Genomic DNA, 22455 nt, shown 5'->3' with positions numbered 1-22455 from the left:
CTTTGTCCAAGAAGGAGAAGATAAGTTTTTGTAGTGTCTTCGTCGGGTGAAGGTTCCACAAGGATACTCTTCAAATATTAAGACCTTGTGCAGTTGAAGGAGCTTAAGCTTGTAGGGTTAAAGTCTCACGATTGTCACGTGCTCATGCAACAATTGTTAGCCGTGGCTATACGAGACATCTTGCCAAACAAAGTCAGGTTAGCATAACTCGCTTGTGCTTTTTCTTCCATGCTATATGTAGCAAAGTCATTGATCCAGTCAAGTTTGATGAGTTGGAAAATGAGGCCGCAATTATATGTGCCAGTTGGAGATGTATTTTCCCCCTGCTTTCTTTGACATCATGATTCACTTGATTGTGCATATGGTCAGAGAAATCAAATGTGTGGTCCTGTTTATCTACGGTGGATGTACCCGATTGAGCGATACATGAAGATCTTAAAAGGGTATACAAAGAATCTATATTGTCCAGAAGCATCTATTGTTGAGAGGTACATTGCAGAAGAACCATTGAATTTTGTTTAGAATACTTAGAGAAGGCTAAACCTATTGGCCTTCCTGAGTCTCGGCATGATGACAGAGTGGTGGTAAGGGTTCAAGAGGACTGCATGTGATCACTCAAGTGTAGAAAATTTGTTACAAGCTCACTTGTATGTCTTGAACAACAGTAATAAAGTTTTGCCATACATAGTTAAGCATGAAGCTTTAGTCAAACAGAATAATCCAAAATGTCAAAGAATTGGGTGTTGAAAAAGCATAACAAGACTTTCTGTGATTGGTTTAAAGATACAATCTTTGCAGATGAGAATGCTTCAGAAACATTAAGAAAGCTAGCAGATGGGCCTAAAAGAAATGTTATAACTTGGCAAGGATACGACATAAACAGTATTCATTTTACACAAAAGCACAAGATGACAAAAGTACAATGCAGAACAGCGGGGTCACCCTAAGGGCTGAATCTCAACACTTTGCAAGTGTCAATGACGCCAATCCCTGTGTAGCTTCCATCCCTTACTTTGGGTTCATTGATGAAATTTGGGAGCTTAACTATGTGAAATTTACGGTATGTGTTTTCAAATGTAAATGGGTTGACAGCAACACCGGTGTGCGCACCGATGATATAGGATTTACGCTGGTAGACCTAAAGAAACTTGGTTACCACAATGACCCTTTCATCATGGCAGAACAAGCTAGACAAGTATTTTACGTGCAAGACCCTTGTGATGAAAGGTGGTGCGTGGTTCTGCAGGGCAAAACAATTGGTGTTAATGTAGAAGATGATGATTCATACATGGACACCTATGTTAGTCCTTTGACCGCTCAAATCACTCCTAACATTGTCGGAGAAGAAGAAGCTGACGACGTTCATGCTAATCGTAATGATCATGATGAAGGAGAATTTATTAACATCGTCTAATGTAATTTTCTGCAGAGACAGAGGTCACCAAAGCAAGTAAGTGACAGCTACATTTTTTCTGATTGAGGCATCGGTATTTTGTTTTAGATGGCATCCTTAGGACTTCATACAACTCATGTTTGTCGCCAGTTTCATCATCCACCACCCTTACTTCTCTGGCTTCTCACGTTTATTGTTGTTAAACCCATATTTATGCTTTCTTCCCTTCATGTCTTGTTTTATCACAACTTTAGCGAATCTCCTATCTTCAGCACAGTTGAATCTCCTGTCTTATTCTCCAATGACACACTTTGATGGCCTGTATCTCTTTTCTTCATATGTTCTAGTGCTTCAGCTTCAGAATGCATAAAGCAATCTGAATTTTCCAGTGATCACCAAAGGCTTCTGCATCAGCATTGACACTCTCCACCCTCTTTGGTTTATGCTTCTGTGCTGCATTCCGTGCTTCCTCCTTATAAATCTCAGATTTATTAGAGGTTGCACTAGAACGATCAGCACCAATCTGTGCTCTTCCTCGTCTACCAGCTCAATATCTTTCCTTTCAACTTTTGTTTTGGTGATACACTGGAAAGTTCAGATTGCTCTATGCATTCTGAAGCTGAAGCACTAGAACATATGAAGAAAAGAGATACAGGCCATCAAAGTGTGTCATTGGAGAATAAGACAGGAGATTCAACTGTGCTGAAGATAGGAAATTCGCTAAAGTTGTGATAAAACAAGACATGAAGGGAAGAAGGCATAAATATGGTTTAACAACAAAAACGTGAGAAGCAGAGAAGTAAGGGTGGTGGATGATGAAACTGGCACAAACATCAGCTGGATGAAGTCCTAAGGATGCCATGTACATGTGTATTTCTAAATATAGTATTTATATTCCATCATGCATCCATTGACTGTTGATTACATGTAATAGACTTTTTATAACATGTTGCCCCAAATCACAATTAAAAAGCACAACTAAATCACTTATGCTATCCTCTTTTGATTAATCCTATTTTGTATGTTATTGTATAAAAGATCATGGGTTCTCCACCTGCCTCCATTCCTCCTCCTCCTCCTCCTCCTCCTCCTCCTCCTCCTCCTCCTCCTTCGGACGCATCGGCTTCGCCGTCTGCCGTGAAGCGACACGCAAAGCCTCACGTCTACGATCGTTGTCCACTAGACCACCTGGTGCTGAGAGACCAGTGGTGCATGTTGATCCTGCTACGGGAAGGCCGACGGTCCCCACAGGAAGAATTAAGAACATATTTGGGATTGTGGCGCGTGATAAGGTGGACGTCACTACGAGAACTGGAAGGAGGTCCCTACTGCTCAGAAGGACCTGATTTGGGAGGATATTCAGGTATTTTTTTTTCTTATTTGATTTTGTTTAATTAATAGCCAAAAAATACATTATTGTAACAAATAAACTTTATTTGATGTTGTCAGGAGGAATTTGATATCCAGAGGCTTCTGACAGTAGGACGAAAAGGAAGTTACTCAGACCGTGGGGAGAGATGGAGGCAGTTTAAACAGACCTCACGAGGAAATGGGCCCTTGCAGCCGATCAGGACGGTGTCGAGGACACTTCTGTGAGAAATACGGATCAGCAAGGAAAATGGGCCCAGTTTTGCCAGACTCCAGAGACCCTCTTGGGAGGTATGTTCCTTGCCATTTAAGTTGTTTTTCATATTAAACATGATGTTGTTATACTTCATTCTACCATTTCAAACATTATTGTTTAATTTTTTCAGGATGTGCGCAAGAAGGCACAGGCCATCCAGAAGCAGAATACTGCCCCCACGTTTTGTCTCGTGGGGTTATGATTATTTGGAGCAGAAGCTCCTGGCTGAGAAGACGAAGAAGAAGCTGGAGGAAGCTGCACAGTCAGGAAGCGTTGATGGCGTCATCGACCCTCCATCCCCGGTCAGACGCCACGTGAAGTGGAAGATGGCCCGCACGAAGAAACATGGGAGATGACGACTGAGGCCGCAAAGGAAATCGCTGAGAAGATCGTAAGTCATTTTCAACTAACCATTACAATTATATTTCAATATTTTGTGAATGTCATGTACCACTGTGTGTTTTCTGTGCAGGATTCCTTTGAGGAGCAGGCCACACAGGGATCCTTCGTCCCCCATGGACGTCAGGATGTTCTCACCGCTGCTATTGGACGTCCAGAGCACCCTGGACGTGTCCGTGCTGCTGGAGCCGGTGTCACCATCAAGCAATACTTTGGATCGCTCCACGGACGTCCCGCAGCTCTTCCTCCTGCTCCTGAAGAATTGCAGCAGCTGACCCACAAATCAGGGACCAGCTAGAGGAGTCCATCACAGAAAAGTGACGAGCAGCTCATGGCATCTTCAGCCAGATGCAGTCCATTCAGTCGAGATGCAATCTCAGGGACTTGCACGCCTCCGACCTCTGGTTGGTCCCTCAGTCCTCGAGTAAGCACAAAGGGAGTTGTGTTGATCCTTCAGGAAACGATCCTGAGACGGGTGACTCTGATAGGTGCGGCTTGTACATAGAAGCAGATCCTGCCCGCCTGGTTGCCATGGGGAGAGTTTATGAGGGATCCACTGTTGTTCATAACACTCCTTTGTTGCCTGGCCAAGTAAAGGTGAGTGTGGAGGAGGTTACAGATGCAGATGCTCCAGTTCCTGTACCCACTGATGAGGTTTCCTTAGTGGGGCAGACACTTCACACCTTCCTTGCTTGGCCGACACATCTGGTCAAGTCTTTATCACATTGTCCTTACTATATGTTCTTCTTTTTAAATTAATTCATTAAGCTGCCTCAAATTAGGCCATTTAACTTTGTTTCATGAACAGGTAGCTGTGTCTCCGGCAAAACCACCTCAAAGCCGATCCGGAGGTCGATGATTCGCTTTATCTGATGACATTGACCATCCCAAGCTTTTCTTGAGGCCTTATCAGGTTAGATGGGATGCCACCGTGTTGGGGTCTTTAATCCAAATTTCCCCTCTACATAAAGCACGAAGACCTCTCGAAATTGCACACGATGGTCAATGTCTCAGCATATCAGTGTTACAGTTGTGATTCTGTAAGTCATTTTATATTACTTTTAATTACCTAAGTTATTGCTTTCAATTCATAAATATTTAACTTTGACTTAACATAAACAGCATTCACTGAAACATGTATGCGAGCAGGGAATTCTAATATCTATGGATTCCTCGAGCCACAGTCATTCAGAGGTCTGGGCAATCACAGTTTGAGTCTAAAGTTACATAAAGATTGGATGCAGAGTTCAAAACGCGATGTCTATCTTGGAGCCTACCTAAATGGGTAAGTCACACAAATAACTGAATTTAATTAATGTTTACTAATGTACTAACCCATATTATCTCCACTGCAGCAGACACTGGCAGATGGTGGTCATCCTGCCAAGGAACACCTAGTTGTCTAATTTTGTTCATTGCATAACAGGCCAGACAACTACCTTAAGGGATTATTAATAGGTTAGTGTTTTTTCAATACATTTGCATTGAAATACCTCAACGTACAACACCAGTTTTTAATTGTTACTCATCTGGAACAGTGCTTTAAAAGGTCTTGATGATGCTCCACAACCTAAATCAAAGGCTCTGCTAGGTGGATTGTCGTCAAGGTACGTCATTTACATAAAACTTCCACTTATATATATTTCTTATGTGTCTGTACACTAGTTGTTTAATTAATATCCAAATTTCATTATGTATTTAGTGTAATAGACAAAAAGGAAGTACTGAGTGCGGCTACTATGTGATGCACTAGATGCCCACCATCATTTTAGGAACTTTTAGGAATATTGGGAAGCGGTAAGTTTATTTCAAACAAAATGATTTTTTTATAATTTGTATTACATTATTAACTTATTATGATTTATTTCATCATGCAGTATTTTAACGATCCTAGACCATTGGAGCCAGAGAGATTAAAGGCATTGTGGATCCAGTGGGCACAATTTTATCTCCGAGTTAGAGATTAGACCTAGGATTTAGGGACATTATCTTTAGCTTAGTTTACTTTGGTTTAAAAATTTTGACATTTTCTATGTAATATGAATATTGAATTCATTTGATGATTGTTCTTTATGATAAATCAATTATTTGATGTTTATTATCATTAAAACTGCTTGAAAGCAGAATAAAATGTTTATTTGCTGTGAATTGGGCTTGAAATTTCATTTTATAGGTACAATTTTGGGTTTATTGTAAAAACAGAAAGTATATATAAAAAAAAATACTTGAAAACAACATCGGTTATTTACAAAAACCGATGTCAACATGAACCTTAACATCGGTCATACATAAAACCGATGTTAACTTTTGTACATTAACATCGGTTATTCATACATAACCAATGTTACCATTTATATATTAACATCGGTTATGTATAAATAACCGATGTTAACTTATTAACATCGGTTATCTACACATAACTGATGTTAATATACAAAAGTTAACATCGGTTATCTATAAATAACCGATGTTAACTTTGTGCATTAACATTGGTTTTCTATGAATAGCCGATGTTATATACAAAGACGTACAAAACCGATGTTAATATATTACATTAACATCGGTTCTTCAAGAGAACCGATGTCAATATATAACATTAACATCGGTTTAACTACAAAACCGATGTCAACTTTCGTCATGCATACACTTTTTTTGTTGTAGTTCTTTGTGTTTAACATCAGTTATTTAGAAAACCGATGTTATCATATTTATGTTAACATCGGTTTTTCAAAACCGATGTTAAGGATGATACATTCAACATCGTCACTTTCAACATCGGTTTTAGAGTCGATGTAGAATGCCCTAAATAACCGATGTTGAAAGTGTAATTTCTAATAGTGATCATATACATTTTACCTATGAATTATGCAATACACACGACTCCTCAATTGTTCTCAAAATAATTTTATCTCGCCGCAGTTGTGATTAAATTTGTCGGGTCCTCACAGTAGATCCCATCACAATACTTGTCACCCTTAAAAGGTTTTACAATTGTGTGATTACACAGTTTATAGTTCACAACTCAATACACACATCTCAATACACATGTATTTTTCTATTCATCACAAGGTTCAATTTATCACATACTCACAATTTGAAGCACAATTTCATAATCTCAATATAACAATTTATACAAAAGGTTTATCACAATATGGGGAGTAAAACACTTCAAATAATTTCACACAATTATATCAAAATCATAGGTATAAAAAAACGAAAACACCAGCAACACTCAATTTTATCAACCAATTCGCATCAGGACATCAATATTGTATTTATAATCATAAAGGAAAAATTATAATTCAATAAATATCCCAAAACAAACCCCAATTTAATCTTTTAAGAATCCCTACACATGTTCATTCTAACCCCAATTGCGATAAACTCATCCCTTACCTCTAAGCGGGCTCACGTGTGTATTTTGACAGTGATATCGACATCTCTAGCAATTTCCTGAGATTCTTCAAGCTTTTCCTCTGATTTGATCTAATAGGATTTACAAGCGTTAGAAAGAAAGGGAAGAGATTAAAGCCTTCATTTTGTATTGTCTTCATGCGATTCATGTTTCTCTCAATATAAATATTATTTCGCAACTCCCAACGGTGAGGATGTGTGTAACTGAATTGTAAACCATGTACCAAAATTTCACGACAATCCAACGGTTAATGAGTCCAGGATCATAGTTTTACTATGACAGGTTTTGGGTCTCTGCGGGAAAATAGAAAGCTATAATGCGAAGGAAATTTCTCTCAGGTTCGACATTATTTTGAAATTTACAACGGTGAGAATGGTAGAAATTGAGTTGCGTACATGGTGCTGAAGCATCATGATGATCCAACAGTTAACGAGTCTGAGATCATCGTTTTACTAAGATAGGTATGAGTGTATGAAGGAAAAAAAGAGAGTTTTGGGAGGGGAAAAGAGAAAACGAAATTGAGAAGAAGAGGAGACATAGAGCTTATTGTCAGTTTGAAAACTAACATAACATGTCTCTATTTACAGCTAGGGTACTCACAACCTATTATTTACTCTATTTATTTATTTTTATTATTTTATAAACTTGAACTTTATTTTATTTCCTATCAAATGAAATATCTTTTTTTTTATTTTCCTTCAAATCATTATTTTAATACAGATATTTCTCCTTATTTATTTAATTATAAAAACTTCACCCTTTTCGAAAACTCTATATTTTTTTTACTAAAAAACCTTTTTAATTTATTTACGAAAAATGGGATGTTACATTTGGTATGTTTACATTGGTAAAACATACAATTAAGATTAATATGCCTCAAATTTTGACATAAGCCTTTGGATTTTGCAGCTTCTCAAACTGTTAGTTTTTCTGATATTCAATGTGATGTTCCCGAATTCAAAAGAGATAACTATAAGATATGGAACTGCAACTAGGGTAGATGGACATAGAATATGTTATAAAGAAAGACGAACCACCTACAATAACAAATGAAAGTATCCCAGCTGATGTTGTACTATATGAGCGGTGGGAGCGATCCAACTGGCTTAGCTTGATGTTCATTAAGACCAAAATCTCGGCTAGGATATGTGGTTTTGTCGACCAACATGAAAAGGTCCAAGACTTGCTTAAGGCCATTGATGACTAGTTCATCACTTCAGGTAAGGCTTTAGCAAGCACCCTGATCATGAAGTTCTTCTCTCTTCGGCTCACCAGTGTGAAAGGTGTGCGTGAGTACATAATGAAAATGTGAGATATTTCAGCTCAACTTAAGAAATTGGAGGTTGATATGTTTGAGTCCTTCCTGGTGCACTTCATTTTGAACACCCTTCTGTAGGAATATGGACCATTTAAGATTTCCTAAAACACACATAAGGACAAATGGTCTATCAATGAATTAATGACCATGTGTGTTCAGGAAGAAGAAAGACTTGTAATGGAGATGAGTGAGAGTGCATTGTTGACAACTGCTTGTGGGAAGAATAAAGCAGCTAAGTCTCAAGCTAATTAGAAGGGGAATGATAAAATACCACCTCAAGCTAATATTAAGAAGGTGACAAAGTGTTTCTTTTATAAGAAGAAGGGACACATGAAGAAGAATTGCCCCAAATTCTAGAAATGGCTTAAGAAGAAAGGTAAATCAATCTTATTGGTATGTTATGAATCTAATATGGTTAGTGTTAATATAAACACTTGGTGAATTGATTTTGGATCTATTATCCATATTGCAAATTCTTTACAAGGTATACAAAACCTAAGGAAACCAGTAGGAAGTGAGCAAAGCATTTTATTAGGAAATAAGCTAGGCTCACCTATGGAGGCTAATGGAACTTGTATTTTAACTTTAAGTAGTGGCTTTATTTTGAAATTAGAAATGACCTTTTATTTACCAAATTTTTCTCGAAACTTGATTTTTGTTTCTAAACTTGTACCTTTTGGATATTGCTTTAATTTTAAAGACACATCATTTGAGTTATTTTATAATTCTGAATGTGTTGGGAATGATATCTTGTCTGATGGTCTTTATCTTCTTGGTTTACAAAATTACGTCATTTATATTTCAATGCATATTCAAACTGGTATTTAAAGGTGTAATATTAATGAGAATTTCTTTATGTTATGGCACCGGAGATTAGGACATATCTCCATTGAGAGGATTAAAAGGTTAATGAAAGATGGGGTACTCAATACTCTAGATTTCGCTGACTTTAAGACTTGTGTGGACTGCATTAAGGGTAAGCAGACTAACATGTCTAAGAAAGGTGCTAACAGGAGTTCAAGCATATTAGAAATAATTCATACTGATATTTGTTGTTCAGATATGGATGCACGTGTCAGAAATATTTTATCACCTTTATAGATGATTATTCACGATATATGAATGTTTATTTGCTTCATAACAAAAATGAAGCATTGGATGCCTTCAAAGTCTTTAAGGCTAAAGTTGAGAAACAATGTGGCAAGCAAATAAAAATAGTGAGATCAGATAGAGGTAGAGAATATTATGGCAGATATACTGAGAATGGACAAGCACCTGGTCCTTTTGCAAAGTTTCTTCAAGAACATGGGATTGTTAACCAGTACACTATGCCTTGTTCTCCAAATTAGAATGGTGTGGCAGAAAGAAGGAATCGAACATTATTGGACTTGGTACGGAGTATGCTTAGCAAATCCAATCTTCCTAAATCCTTGTGGACTGAAGTACTAAAGATGATAGTGTATATATTAAATTGTGTTCCAACCAAGGATGTCCCAAGGACACCTTTTGAGTTGTTTAAAGGTTGGAAACCGAGTTTGAAACATATGCGCATTTGGGGTTGTCCATCTGAGGTGAGAATATATAACCCACAAGAAAACAAACTTGACTCGAGGACTATTAATGGGTATTTCATTGGATATGCCGAAAGGTCTAAAGGTTATAGGTTTTACCGTTCATATCATATTACTAGGATTGTGGAATCAAGAAATGCCAAGTTTCTTGAAAATGACTTGATCGGTGAGAGTGATCAATTGAGGGACTTAGGTTCTGAAATTGATTATATAGAGTCTCAACCTTCCATATCAAGTGAAAGATTGGTTGTAATTTATACCCCTCAAGTTCAAAGGGATGATGAACAACACATGACTCACATTCCACAACCTGTTGCTAATAATCCAGTAGATCATCAAATTCCTAAAAATGATGAACAACCAGTTGAACAACATGATCCCCAAGAAAATGTTGATGCAACATTAAGGAGGTCTACTAGAGTAAGAAAATCAATTATTCCTAGTTATTATATTGTATATTTGCAAGAATCTAACTATAATATTGGAGCTAAAAATGATCATGGAACTTTTGATCAAGCCATGAGTTGTAAAAAGTCAAATCTATGGTATGATGCCATGAAGGATGAGATGAATTCCATGTAGAGTAACGGAGTTTGGAACCTTGTAGAGTTGCCTAATGGGGCAAAGGCCATTGGTTGTAAATGGGTCTTTAAGACCAAAAGGGATTCATTAGGCAACATTGAGAGATACAAGGCAAGACTCGTTGCTAAGGGATTTACTCAAAAAGAAGAAATCTATGGTATGATGCCATGAAGGATGAGATGAATTCCATGTAGAGTAACGAAGTTTGGAACCTTGTAGAGTTGCCTAATGGGGCAAAGGCCATTGGTTGTAAATGGGTCTTTAAGACCAAAAGGGATTCATTAGGCAACAGTGAGAGATACAAGGCAAGACTCGTTGCTAAGGGATTTACTCAAAAAGAAGAAATCGACTACATAGAGACTTTTTTTCCTGTATCTAAGAAAGATTATCTTCGTATTATATTGGCATTAGTTACTCATTTTGACCTTGAGTTACAACAAATGGATGTGAAAATAGCCTTTCTTAATGGTGATTTAGAGGAGAAGGTTTATATGAAACAACATGAAGGCTTCTCCTCTAGTAGTGGTAAACATTTTGTTTGCAAGCTTAATAGATCTATATATGGTTTAAAACAAGCCGCCCGTTAGTGGTACCTTAAGTTTCATGGTATAATTTCTTCATTTGGTTTTGATGAAAACCTCATGGATCAATGCATATACCACAAGGTCAGTGGGAGTAAAATATGTTTTCTTGTTTTATATGTAGATGATATTTTACTTGCAGCCAATGATCGAAGTTTGCTACATGAGGTGAAACAATTTCTCTCTAAGAATTTTGACATGAAGGATATGGGTGATGCATCTTATGTCATCGACATTATGATTCATAGAGATAGACCTATATTAGGTATTTCTCTCTAGGTATTTTAGGTCTATCACAAGAAACCTATATTAACAAAATTTTAGAGAGATTTCGGATGAAAGATTGTTCACCAAGTGTTGCTCCCATTGTAAAGGGTGATAGATTTAATTTGAACCAATGCCCAAAGAACGACTTTGAAAGGGAACAGATGAAAAACATTCCTTATGCTTCAGTTTTTGAAAGCCTCATGTATGCTCATGTGTGCACAAGGCCTAACATTGTTTTTCCAGTTGGAATGTTAGGAAGATATCAGAGTAATTCAGGTATTGACCTCTGGAGGGGACCAAAGATTACATGCTTATATATAGACAAACAGATAATCTAGATGTGATTGGTTATTCAGACTCAGACTTTGCTGGCTATGTTGACTCTCGCAAATCAACATCTGGGTACCATTTCGTGATGGCTGGTGGAGCTATTTTGTGGAGGAGTGTTAAGTAGACTTCGACTGCTACTTCTATCATGGAAGCTAAGTTTGTCTCTTATTTTAAGGCTACATGACATGGTGTATGGCTTAAGAGTTTGATTTCTAGGTTGAGGATAGTTAATACTATTTCAAGGTCTTTGAGAATTTTCTGCGATAACTCAGTTGTTGTCTTTATGGCTAGGAATAATAAAAGTGAAAGTCGAAGTAAGCACATCAACATTAAGTACTTAGCCATCAGAGAAAGAGTAAAAGATAAGAAAGTAGTTATTGAGTATATAAGCACTAAGTTGATGATTGTTGATCCTTTAACTAAGGGCATGTCGTTGTTTAAATTCAAGGATCATGTAGAAAGAATGAGACTTGGTTCCACTTTATGATTGTATCATACATGTTAGACTTGAAACTTTTATATTATGATATTTTCTCATATTTAGGTGCACATTGATTTATTTGAGAAAATTATGTTTTGGACTAAGAATAAACATGAGGTTTATTCATTAAATTTTATTACCACTTTGAGTATACTGCTTGGGAAATTGTGCATATTGTAATACATGGATGACATTACTCGTTATAAGAGGAACTGTCACTATGATTCGTATATTCATTTCTCAAGAAGATTAAGCATTGACATATTTTAATAATTAAGTCAAAACGTTTGGATCAAGTGGGAGAATGTAATAATTTGGTCTGTAAGTACGTTCAGGAAAATGAAATGTTCTATTAGTTTTGGAATTGAGAAATCAAATATTGAATGACTACTAATGGGTGGTAATTATCACTAATGAGTGATAATGATTACTAAATGTATTCTTGATGGTATAATGTCTATATATAACACCTGTATTTGGTCCATGAATTCTCTTCTTCTAATTTTCCCTGATACACCATCTACATAGAGATTGAGAGCTTGGAAGAATCAAAACAAGACAACACTTTCATGGCAATGGTTGAAGGTATATTTTTTTTTTGTTTTTTCGCATTTTGTTAATGAACCGTGTTTCATTTTGTAGTTTGTAACATCACAGGTTAAAAATTTTAATCTAACATTTAATCTTTACTTTTATTGAATCTTGTTTTAATTTTCAAACTTTCATATCATGTAATCTAGTCTCTCAAATTTATTATAAAAAAAACATGTTTTTAGTCTCTAACATTACTCTCAAATTTCTAAATTTTTTAACTTCAGTTGTGAAATGAGACTAAAAACATGTTTTTTTTTTCTTATAAAATTCAGAAACTAAATTGTATGATATATAAATGTTTAAAAACTAAAATTAAAATTCAACAAAAATTTAAGGAATAAAATTATATTTAATGCATTTTTAAGTGCTTCTCAACGTTTTTTAGTTGACAAAAGTTTTGTTGTCCATCAACTTTTTGAAATATAATTCAACTTTTCTAATGTTTTCCTGTGATTTTTCAACTTATACAAAGATACTTGTATCATGAGAAAAAGTATCATTATATTATGATTTGTTTGACATGAGGAAATATCTTGGTCGTTGCGATGAAAAATAAAACAAAAACTCTTGCTTATTTTAAGAGTAAATTAACTAAGATATTTTTTTTTATTCTTCTTAATTATCTCCATATTTAATTTAATTAATTAGAGTCAATTGTGAATGTTTAAAAAGTTGTTTTTAATAAAAAAAAATTGTACATTTTTGTTATTCAAATGTTCAAGTACTAGATTATTTGAGTTTTCTTAATTTATAATTTCTCCCTTCTTTTACCATTTTTGTTTTTACAGAACTATTTGCCATTTTCTGAACCAAGTAATGTGTAATCCAGGTGTATTAAAAGAGTATTTGAATTGAGTAATATTATTAATCCTTAATTTTTGTTAGGCACGGAAAGGAAAACACGTGAAATGATACTTTAGCCTCCTTAAATTTTTATTTGTTTAATCTTTGTTCCTCGCGACTATACTACGTTAGAGTCGCACTAGCAATCTAGCATGGTTTGCGTTACGGCCTCGTACGTGCAATTATTCGGGATAACCAAACATTGAGGAATATCACATTAATTAAAAAATTCTCAACAAAAAGACGAAATTAATAGAAAACAAAACAAAACGAAAACTACTCCCTCCGTAACCAGTTCCTATACATAAGACCATGTAATCAGTATGGGAAGAAGTTTCCGGTAAATACACCTTCTCTCGTAATTTTTCTCGATCTATATTATTTTATAATTTAATTCTCAATATATATTATTTGAGTAATTTTTTCTCTTTTTTGTTTTTTTTAATTTAAAATATTATAAAATATAAATATTATATTCTACAATTTTTTAAATTAGTTTTAAAATTATTTATTTATTAAATTAAATTTTATAATTTTTTTATTCTTTTAAAGAAAAAATATACAGATAAAGAAAATAAAAAAATTAGATAAAATTAGAGTATAATTTTTTTTGTTACTTTGTATATACTTTTGTAGTTAAATTTATGTACTGTTGATATTTTTTTTATGTTATTAATTAAAAAAATAAGAAAATTAATTAAAAGTATTAAAATAAACTAAAAATACAAGAAAAAATAATTAATACACATAAAATTTTAAAGAATAGTAATGATTATATTGAAAATTTTAAATATTTGAAAAATAAACAAAAAGAAGAGAAAAAATCCCAAATAGTATATATGGGAAATTAAATTACAAAATAGTGTAGATTAAAAAAAATCAAGAAAAAAAACCTATAGAAACACGTTATTGGTGGTGTGGGGCTAATTTTTTTTTAATATATAATTTTTTATTAACCTAACATATATATATATATATATATATATATATAAAGATTGTAATTGATATAAAATTTTGTATATACCAAGAAATTTTCAATCAAAGGTAAATTTTAAAAAAATAATATCCAATTGAAGGTTATTGAATATTGTAGTAATTGATCAAAGTTATCAATATAATTTAATTTATCTATATATATATATGATAAACAAACCAATTACTTAGGTCATCAAAATTAAAAAAAAGTGATTAATTTAATTATTTGAATTAAATTTATAACTTTTTTCAAAAACTATCTTTATTATTAGTATTCTTTTCTTTCTTCTACTCCCTTCCTCTGTTTTAACTTATTAAAAAATAAATTTGTTACAGAATATATATCATTTTATACAATCAGTATCGCATTAAATATTTTCTTCAAGACTATTCTTAATTAATAATTAACATGGTGCCTATTTGTTTTAAGTTAACTACATTAAAATAATACTTTCAACAGCTCTCTCTTAAAAAATTATAAAATACTAAAATAGAATTATTTTATCAAAATATAATTAAGGAATAAATACGTAATATTTGAGTACCCAATTATTTTACAGTTTAATATAATTAATTTTAAATAATTAAAATAATATTTATATTTAAATTTATTTAATTATAAATTTTAAATTGAAACGTTATACCACAGAAACAAATTTGTATCTTTATCAACACATATAGAGAATTTAAAATGCCTTGTATTGAAAATTCAAAACCTGCAATAATTTTAGTAACAGGACTAAAATGAAAATACCTAGGAGTTGAAGATGGATTCATTTCTAACGGCGGTGCAGTGGCTGACTGGCTGTGGCTTCTTTTATACTAAATAAATTATTAATTATTAATATTGTATGTATTCATCATTGCAACATGACAAAAGACACCTCACTTTTGAAATGACAAATGATTAGATGAATTTCAATTAGCATAAGCACTAACCAGTCATCTTTATATGATAATGAAATGAGTTTTTAAACTTTGCATATTCTTATCTAATTATAAATTATTATAAATGATCAATTTATTAATTTTTACATTAATTATTTTATTAGAAATATTTTTTTATAACTTCTGATTTATTAATTTGTAAAATTTATTTGTTTTGACAGCGCATAAAAATTAGACTCTATAAATATACTAAACATAAAATTCTGAACACTCATTTTGAGATTATAAGTTAGTAGATTAGTTTTTCTATTGATAAAAATTAAAAATAATTTTGAAACATGAAACACAATTTTAACTATTAAAAGAATTCATTTTTTTTTTAAAAATAAAGAATACAAATACCAATGTTTATGATAGTAAGGTAATTACGTCTTTTGAATATGTATTCAGAAATATAATTTCTAAATCTATATGCATCTATTAAAAAAACAAAATCCAATCTCTTAAATGGATAATGTGCCTTAAATTAGGAGAGGTGGTGTTCATATACTCTTCCCAATTTTTTATAATTATTGTGTAAGAAAAAAAAAATTATTTTAAAAAAATTTTTATTTTAACTTTTTAATATAATATTAATTATTATTTTTATTTATATCTCTTATAATATTAATAATAATAAAAAATTTATAAATGAATTAATAATGATATAAGATTAATTTTATAAAATTATTTATTTATTTATTTATTTTTGTATTATATAAAATAACGATAATTATTTTATTAAGCAACAAGTAATAATTTCCACAACATTATTTTCTACATTTATTTCTGTATCCGGGACCAAAAGACATAGCAGAATATAGAATAAGAATATTGATAAAAATAAAACGTGGATCTATTTGCTTGCTTCAGATTTGAGACATGAAACCTCGAGGGAGGTATCTTTCAGTTGTATTCCAGAGCGTCTCTTGAATTCCGTAGTACACTGTCACTTCTGTCTGTTCCTTAATGACTTGCCACGTTGTTTATTTATCTCTTTATTTTCCTTCTAAGTTTCAAAGTTTTCTTCTCACACATCATTCATTCCTCAAATGTTATGACAGTTATGTTTTATGTTATGTTCATGCATTCCACCACTTCATAACTTGTTCTCTGGACCTGTTCCTTTCCTTCTTGTTGGCATCAAACGTTTGTGTTTTTCCTAGTTTCACTGTTCTCTTATAGTAAAGCGTGCACCTTGAAGGTGACTCTTGTTTGGCATTGTGCACAAGAAGAACCATTTCTGCTTCTCTTCGACTTCTACTTCTTGTCCTTATTAGTAGAAAATAGGAACTGAAGATTTTTTTTTTAAACTCCTTGTGGTAATTTTTCTGTGCAGATTTGAGACGGTTTAAATTGGAGTCTTGGAGATAATAATAACATGTTACCTTATATGTGACAAGAAATTACAATGTGCTGGTGCTGGTGTAATTAATTTTTTTATTCTGATTTTATATTTCTGGTTCTTGGTCTTTACATGGTCGAATTAAATGTCTGTATGGTTTTTCTGAAAATTTTCTAATTAAGATGTAATTGGGTTTCTGTTGTATTTTGCAGGTTTTGATATTTGAGTTCGGTGCGTTCTGAATTATTTATATTTGGCGACATGGGAAGACAAAGTCCTGGAAAATGGATCAGAAACTTACTTCTGGGGAAGAAATCATCATCAAAGTCTAAGTCTTCAAGAGAGAAAGATATTTATGTAAGTTTCTTTTTTGGCTTTTGTGATTGGAATCAGTTTCTGTTTAGGATTCATTATACTCAGTGTCTGTATTATAAAAGAGATTGTGAAGGACAAAATCTTTAACTGATGAAAATTTACCTGCAGCATTAAAGTGCATACATTTGTTATTTAATCCACATTATGGATCGTATGTCTAAATGCCTAAAGTGCAAAATTTTCCTGAAATATATATATATATATATATATATATAGATTTACTATTCTGTTGTTTGTTGGCTGTAAATGTAACTCTAAGTTGTAATTGTGATTTCAATTCTGTTGTAAAGAAACCTTCAAGTAACATGGATGTTCTGGTGGTGTCTTCCGAGACATCCATGTCTACTCCAACATCTGGAGCCAATGCTATTAAAGGAGTGCTATCAGAAAAGGAAGTAGTTAGTGTATCATCAAATGATGGGGTAATTCTTTCAATTGAAGACAAACAGGACAAAGCACAATCACTCGCTAATATTGGTTCTGGGGACCATCAAGAAAAAATCGGGCAAATAGAAGCAGCTATAATAGTTCAGGCTGCTATTAGAGGCTATCAGGTATTCACATCTTATATATACACAATGTCCTTTGGAAGTTATGTTCACTACCAAATTTCTAAATTGTACATTATAGTTATTTTCTATTTGTACAAATTATTAGGGAAACCCTTTTATTTTAGCAATAGTTGTGACCACTTTCTTCTGGACCATGTCTTGGGTGCTTAATGTTTATTAGTTTGTCTTTGCTGTACTTGAACCTCTTAGATATTTCATCATGAAGGAAAATGATCTCTGTTTAACAATCTTCTGTCAACTGTAATTTTTGAATTTTACAATTGGGTTTTTATTCTGTTGTTCTGCAACTTACAGAAGATAGAGTATATCGACAACTTGGTTTGCTTCTCCTTGGAATTGAAGACCTTTGAGAAATAAATGTTAACGTAACTTTTTATTGTTAATATTTTTTATGGAGGTAACTGAATTCAGTACTGATTTGTATTTAATGCTTCTGATTACTTATCATGACTCCCGAGAGTATTCTTTCAAAAGATTAAGTATAGATATGAGTTACATCCTGTTTCTTGAGCTGGGATTGGTATGACTTGGATCGAAATTGTAATACCTATGATATTACACATTCTTTTGTTCAAGAGTTCATCCTCGGAAATAGCAGAAAAAATATATACAGTGATCATGATGTATGACTGCAAGTGGACTTCCTGCTTGTGATTTTTTTGTAACTCTTAATCTTTAATCTTAGATATTAAACAAGATTAAATATAGCAATGTAGCTGATATATTCTATATTTTATAGAATTTCGTGTATATATTCAGTTGTACTTGTATCACATATCGAAGCTGTGTTTCACGGGTATAGAAAATATGGTAAAAAATAATCAACATATGTTTTTTGGTTTTTAATTTTTTTTGTAACTCTTAATCTTTAATCTTAGATATTAAACAAGATTAAATATAGCAATGTAGCTGATACCTTTTGAATTAGCTCATGCATCTCAGTTATGATTATTTAGAGGACCTTGAAGGCATCACATGTGTTAGAAATGTTGACAGATACTAACACATCTGCAGTCATTTTAGTTTTAAAAGTTTAGATTCTCAGTTGAAAAATATGTGTATGGCCTTGTCTGTTCAACATTTCATTAATGCATTATTATTTGGATTTTGGAATTCTTCCTAAATATATCTGGTCATGCATTTGCAATGTGCTTTGATCTTTAATTTATAAACTATCACTGCAAAGTGCAAATTTCATAAACACTGATTCCTCATCTGGAAGTTTGTATGCCTATGGTTCATGAATGCATAAAGTGATTCCTATATTGCTGAATTGAAGGCGCGTGGGACATTTAAAACTCTCAAAAGTGTCATACCACTGCAAGCTTATATTCGTGGCCTGTTGGTTCGACGACAAGCTGTTTCTGCTTTATATTGTGTGCAGTCAATAGTTAAATTTCAAGCATTGGCTCGTGGGTACAAGGTTAGGCACTCTGATGTTGGGCTTGCAGTCCAGAAAATTTTTAAGGTAAAAGTACTTGAACTAATGTTACCAACACAATCATCTGTTGTTTATTTTACATAATTTTTTTGAATAGACATGTTAGAGATTTTTCATTTAATCAATATTGAAAGATTTATGCTTCATATCACATAGCATTGATGAGAAGCTGAATTTCACCAGTTACTTTCCTCTTCTCCTTTTATGCAGCAGCTAACTGCTTCTGCAATATCTTTTTGCTCAGGATACTAAACTTCCGAATTTTATTGGAGTAGATTCAACCACACAGGCAGGGAAGCTCTCGGATAGTATCTTTATTAACAAGGTAGAAAGTATTCGTGTCTAATGTAAGAGTGTAACTTTGTTCTTGTTTGTACTTTAAATGATATAGCTTGTTCAGTTCACTAAAACTAGAATGAAGATGTTATTATCAACTAATATTTTTACTGTCCATGAAGGATTGTTGCCTTAATAAATTGTAAGGTTGGTTCTCTTGCTACTAGCCTAGATCTGTTTCATTTTGAGTTTGCTGTAATAGTATATATTGCCTTAAACAAGGACAAAATAAGCACACATTTTTAGGCTTTTTTTTTCCCTGGTTATATGATGGACATTTACTACCTCTTTTTGTCTATTGATCATATTTCTAGAATCATCATCACGTTTCACACCACATTTTATTTTCATTATTTGCTTCAGTTCAAGTTGTTCGCCTTCCTCTTGTCATATCTGTTGTATTCTCGGAATTCCTGTTTTTTACATGCTTTGTGAAGCCTGGCAATAATGTGCACCAAAAATTTCTTGGTATTACATATGACTAGTTGTTTTTGGATATTGAAATGGCAAATGGCATGTTGTATGTATTAATTGTAAGTTTATACCTCAGCATCTTACAGGTCAATTACTAAAGTCATACATACAATTATTTATTAAAATGAATTATATTGATTGTAACAAAAAGAAATGGTGCCTGATTGATTCTAAATTGTTAACCCTTAGCATTTCATAGGTCAATCACTAAACTCATTTACCGATATCCTTTATGAATTATGAATATGAATTGTATAACTAAGGTTGGGAGAAGGATGTTTTCCTACTCTTGTCCATTTTTCCTCACTTTAGATCATAACTTAGAGTACATATTATCCCTTTCAGCTTCAGGCTTCATCACCCTCTTCTGTTTCTCCAAATCTCAAATATAATGCTGGTGAACCTAACTTGGCTTGGGAGTGGCTTGATCGCTGGACGAAATCACACTTTTGGGTACCTCTTCGAGAAGCGCGGAAACCTGATTCAATGTCTGATAAGAAAAATGGAAGTTGTCAAATAGTTGAAACTAACAAGGGTCAAGTTAAAAGAAATGCCAGGAAAGCACCTTCTGTGAGGGCTGGTGATGATTCAGTTTCAGATTCTAACAAACATAAATGCTATCCGAAAAAGGATTCAAACCTCCCATTGCATTCAGCCAAGGAACATCCACAAAAGGATCTTGAGAAAAGGAGTTCTAAAAAACCTCAAATTCAGAATGGTTTTGATAAATCCGAGGTTGCTAATAAGAAAAGAACACACATCACAAGAAAAGTTTCAGATCATACAACAGTCACTGATGTTCAAGAGGATGATGCTGGTGCTCCTTCAAAGAAGTTGGAAGGTTTGGCAGTGTCAGAGTCAAAACAGTCTGATCTTGAAAAAAGTTTAGGACAGCAAACAGAAGAGCATGATACTAATGAGTCATGTAATGATACTAATGCTCCCTTGCAGTCTAGCTTGGTGAATGGTAAAGATGGAGAATTCATTGAGGACTTGAATAATGTAAATTCAAAGAATTTCCAGAGAAGAGCTTCCCTGCCGGCTAATTTTGCAGATCATGAAAATCTGTTACATAATAACACTCCAAGACGCCCTAGTTATATGGCTCCCACTGAATCTACAAAAGCTAAGCTAAGAGGACATGAACAAGGCTCTCCAAGGTCTGTTAGCGATTTGGCGGACGTAAGTAGTATAACCAGGCGGCTTTCACTTTCGTCTTCGCTTAATGGCAAGCTAGGTTCATTCCCTCCATGGTCAGATAGATTGGCTGCCTTGAGCAACAAGATAAGGACCAACAGATGTCTATCATCTTCAAAGGATGGCACTGGTAAGAATATAGGATTTTGCACCTTTTTGCTTTTTCATCTATTCACGAGATAAACATTTGGTTTTAATCTTTTTTAATCATTTCAATTGATTGTGAATTTGTAACAAATGCTTTTGGAAATACAATTACAATGCTTAGACACATGCATTCATCTACAGTAATACATGCTCAACACACACACACACACACAAAATTGGTCTTGTCATGCATGCTTATTTCTAGTGTGATTCAGAATTTTGGCAACTTGTTTTAAAATGATTTTTTTTTATCAACTGAGAACTGTTCTCATTTTAAAACCATGCACAAATGATCAAGATTAAAAGTTATTTAACGGTCATATGATCACTTTAAAAAACTATGGGTATTTTTCTTTTAATCTTGACCATTCAAGTAGAATCTAATGATCTATATTTGTAGTTTTCATTTCTCACAATATAAAGTGTTATTATGTTATGTGCTCATTTTATTTTTTTATTTTATCTGTCCCATGTACTTGAAATCAATACAAACAGTTGCTTTATTTTCTCTTTATCCCTGAATGATCGATGTGGACTCCTTAAAATAGTAGTGAACTCTTCTTGAAGTTTTACTTTTTCCATTTACCACTATTATGTGGATATTATCAATTTCAGATAAATTGATCCAACCTAAGTGGAGAAGGTGACATTGCATAATCTTTCAGATCAAAGATGCTGCAAGGAGGTACAATTAATAGAGTGAACTATATGCTGACTTTGCCTTTCTTTACTTATCATTATTATTTATGATCATAAATATATGGATGGATATATCGTGTAATCAGGGTCTGTGACCGTGTATCAAATTTATTTTACTTAATTTGTTGGTGCGTATATATGAACGGATCTCAGCTCTTGCATTGGTTTCTCTGCTTAGTGTTTTGTACTCCTCAAACAATTGTTTCAAGGAATGCGATAATTTCAGATTTTGATAAAACTTTCGGATCAAACATGTAATCTGTAATGTTGTCACAGGTAGAGTAGCAATATGATTGGTTAAAATTTCTTAAAATAATCAGTTTTAGTGGGTCTTATTATTAAATCAAGAGAGAAAATTATTAAATGATATGTGATATTAGAATATACATACTCTGATAGATTTATTTTTCTTAGGACAGACTGTTGACTTAAGTTAGTACGAGCTTGTAATCCTTTAATGATTGGGTTGAATAATACTCTCTCTCTCTTTAATCTCATATCTCTCTCTCAATATCAAACTCTTATCATGTGTAAACTATGAAAATTGATGATTTCCAAAAAAATTTCAA

At 33.2% G+C, this 22455-nt stretch overlaps 1 protein-coding gene across 11 annotated transcripts; it reads left to right on the top strand.

Annotated features, from left to right (window-relative positions):
- Positions 1–16152: 16152 nt before the first annotated feature.
- Positions 16153–22007, top strand: IQD62 (protein IQ-DOMAIN 62). 11 transcript variants are annotated; one of them, XM_006602250.4, is made up of 8 exons: positions 16156–16199; positions 16640–16727; positions 16858–17002; positions 17311–17574; positions 18872–19060; positions 19278–19358; positions 20189–21170; positions 21803–22007. In XM_006602250.4, the coding sequence occupies exons 3-8, from the start codon at positions 16907–16909 to the stop codon at positions 21832–21834; spliced, it is 1644 nt and encodes a 547-aa protein (XP_006602313.1). In that variant the 5' UTR covers positions 16156–16199; positions 16640–16727; positions 16858–16906; the 3' UTR covers positions 21835–22007. The 11 variants fall into 11 exon arrangements, with proteins under 11 accessions (XP_006602317.1, XP_006602313.1, XP_040868195.1 ...); XM_041012261.1 differs by having other exon boundaries at positions 16166–16199; positions 16640–16719; XM_006602251.4 differs by lacking the exon at positions 16156–16199 and adding an exon at positions 16220–16238.
- Positions 22008–22455: the final 448 nt, after the last annotated feature.

Source organism: Glycine max, chromosome 18 (assembly GCF_000004515.6).
Source record: "Glycine max cultivar Williams 82 chromosome 18, Glycine_max_v4.0, whole genome shotgun sequence".
Classification (NCBI taxonomy): domain Eukaryota; kingdom Viridiplantae; phylum Streptophyta; class Magnoliopsida; order Fabales; family Fabaceae; genus Glycine; species Glycine max.
The sequence above is the reverse complement of the archived record's forward strand: the minus strand, read 5'-3'. Positions and strand labels throughout refer to the sequence as shown.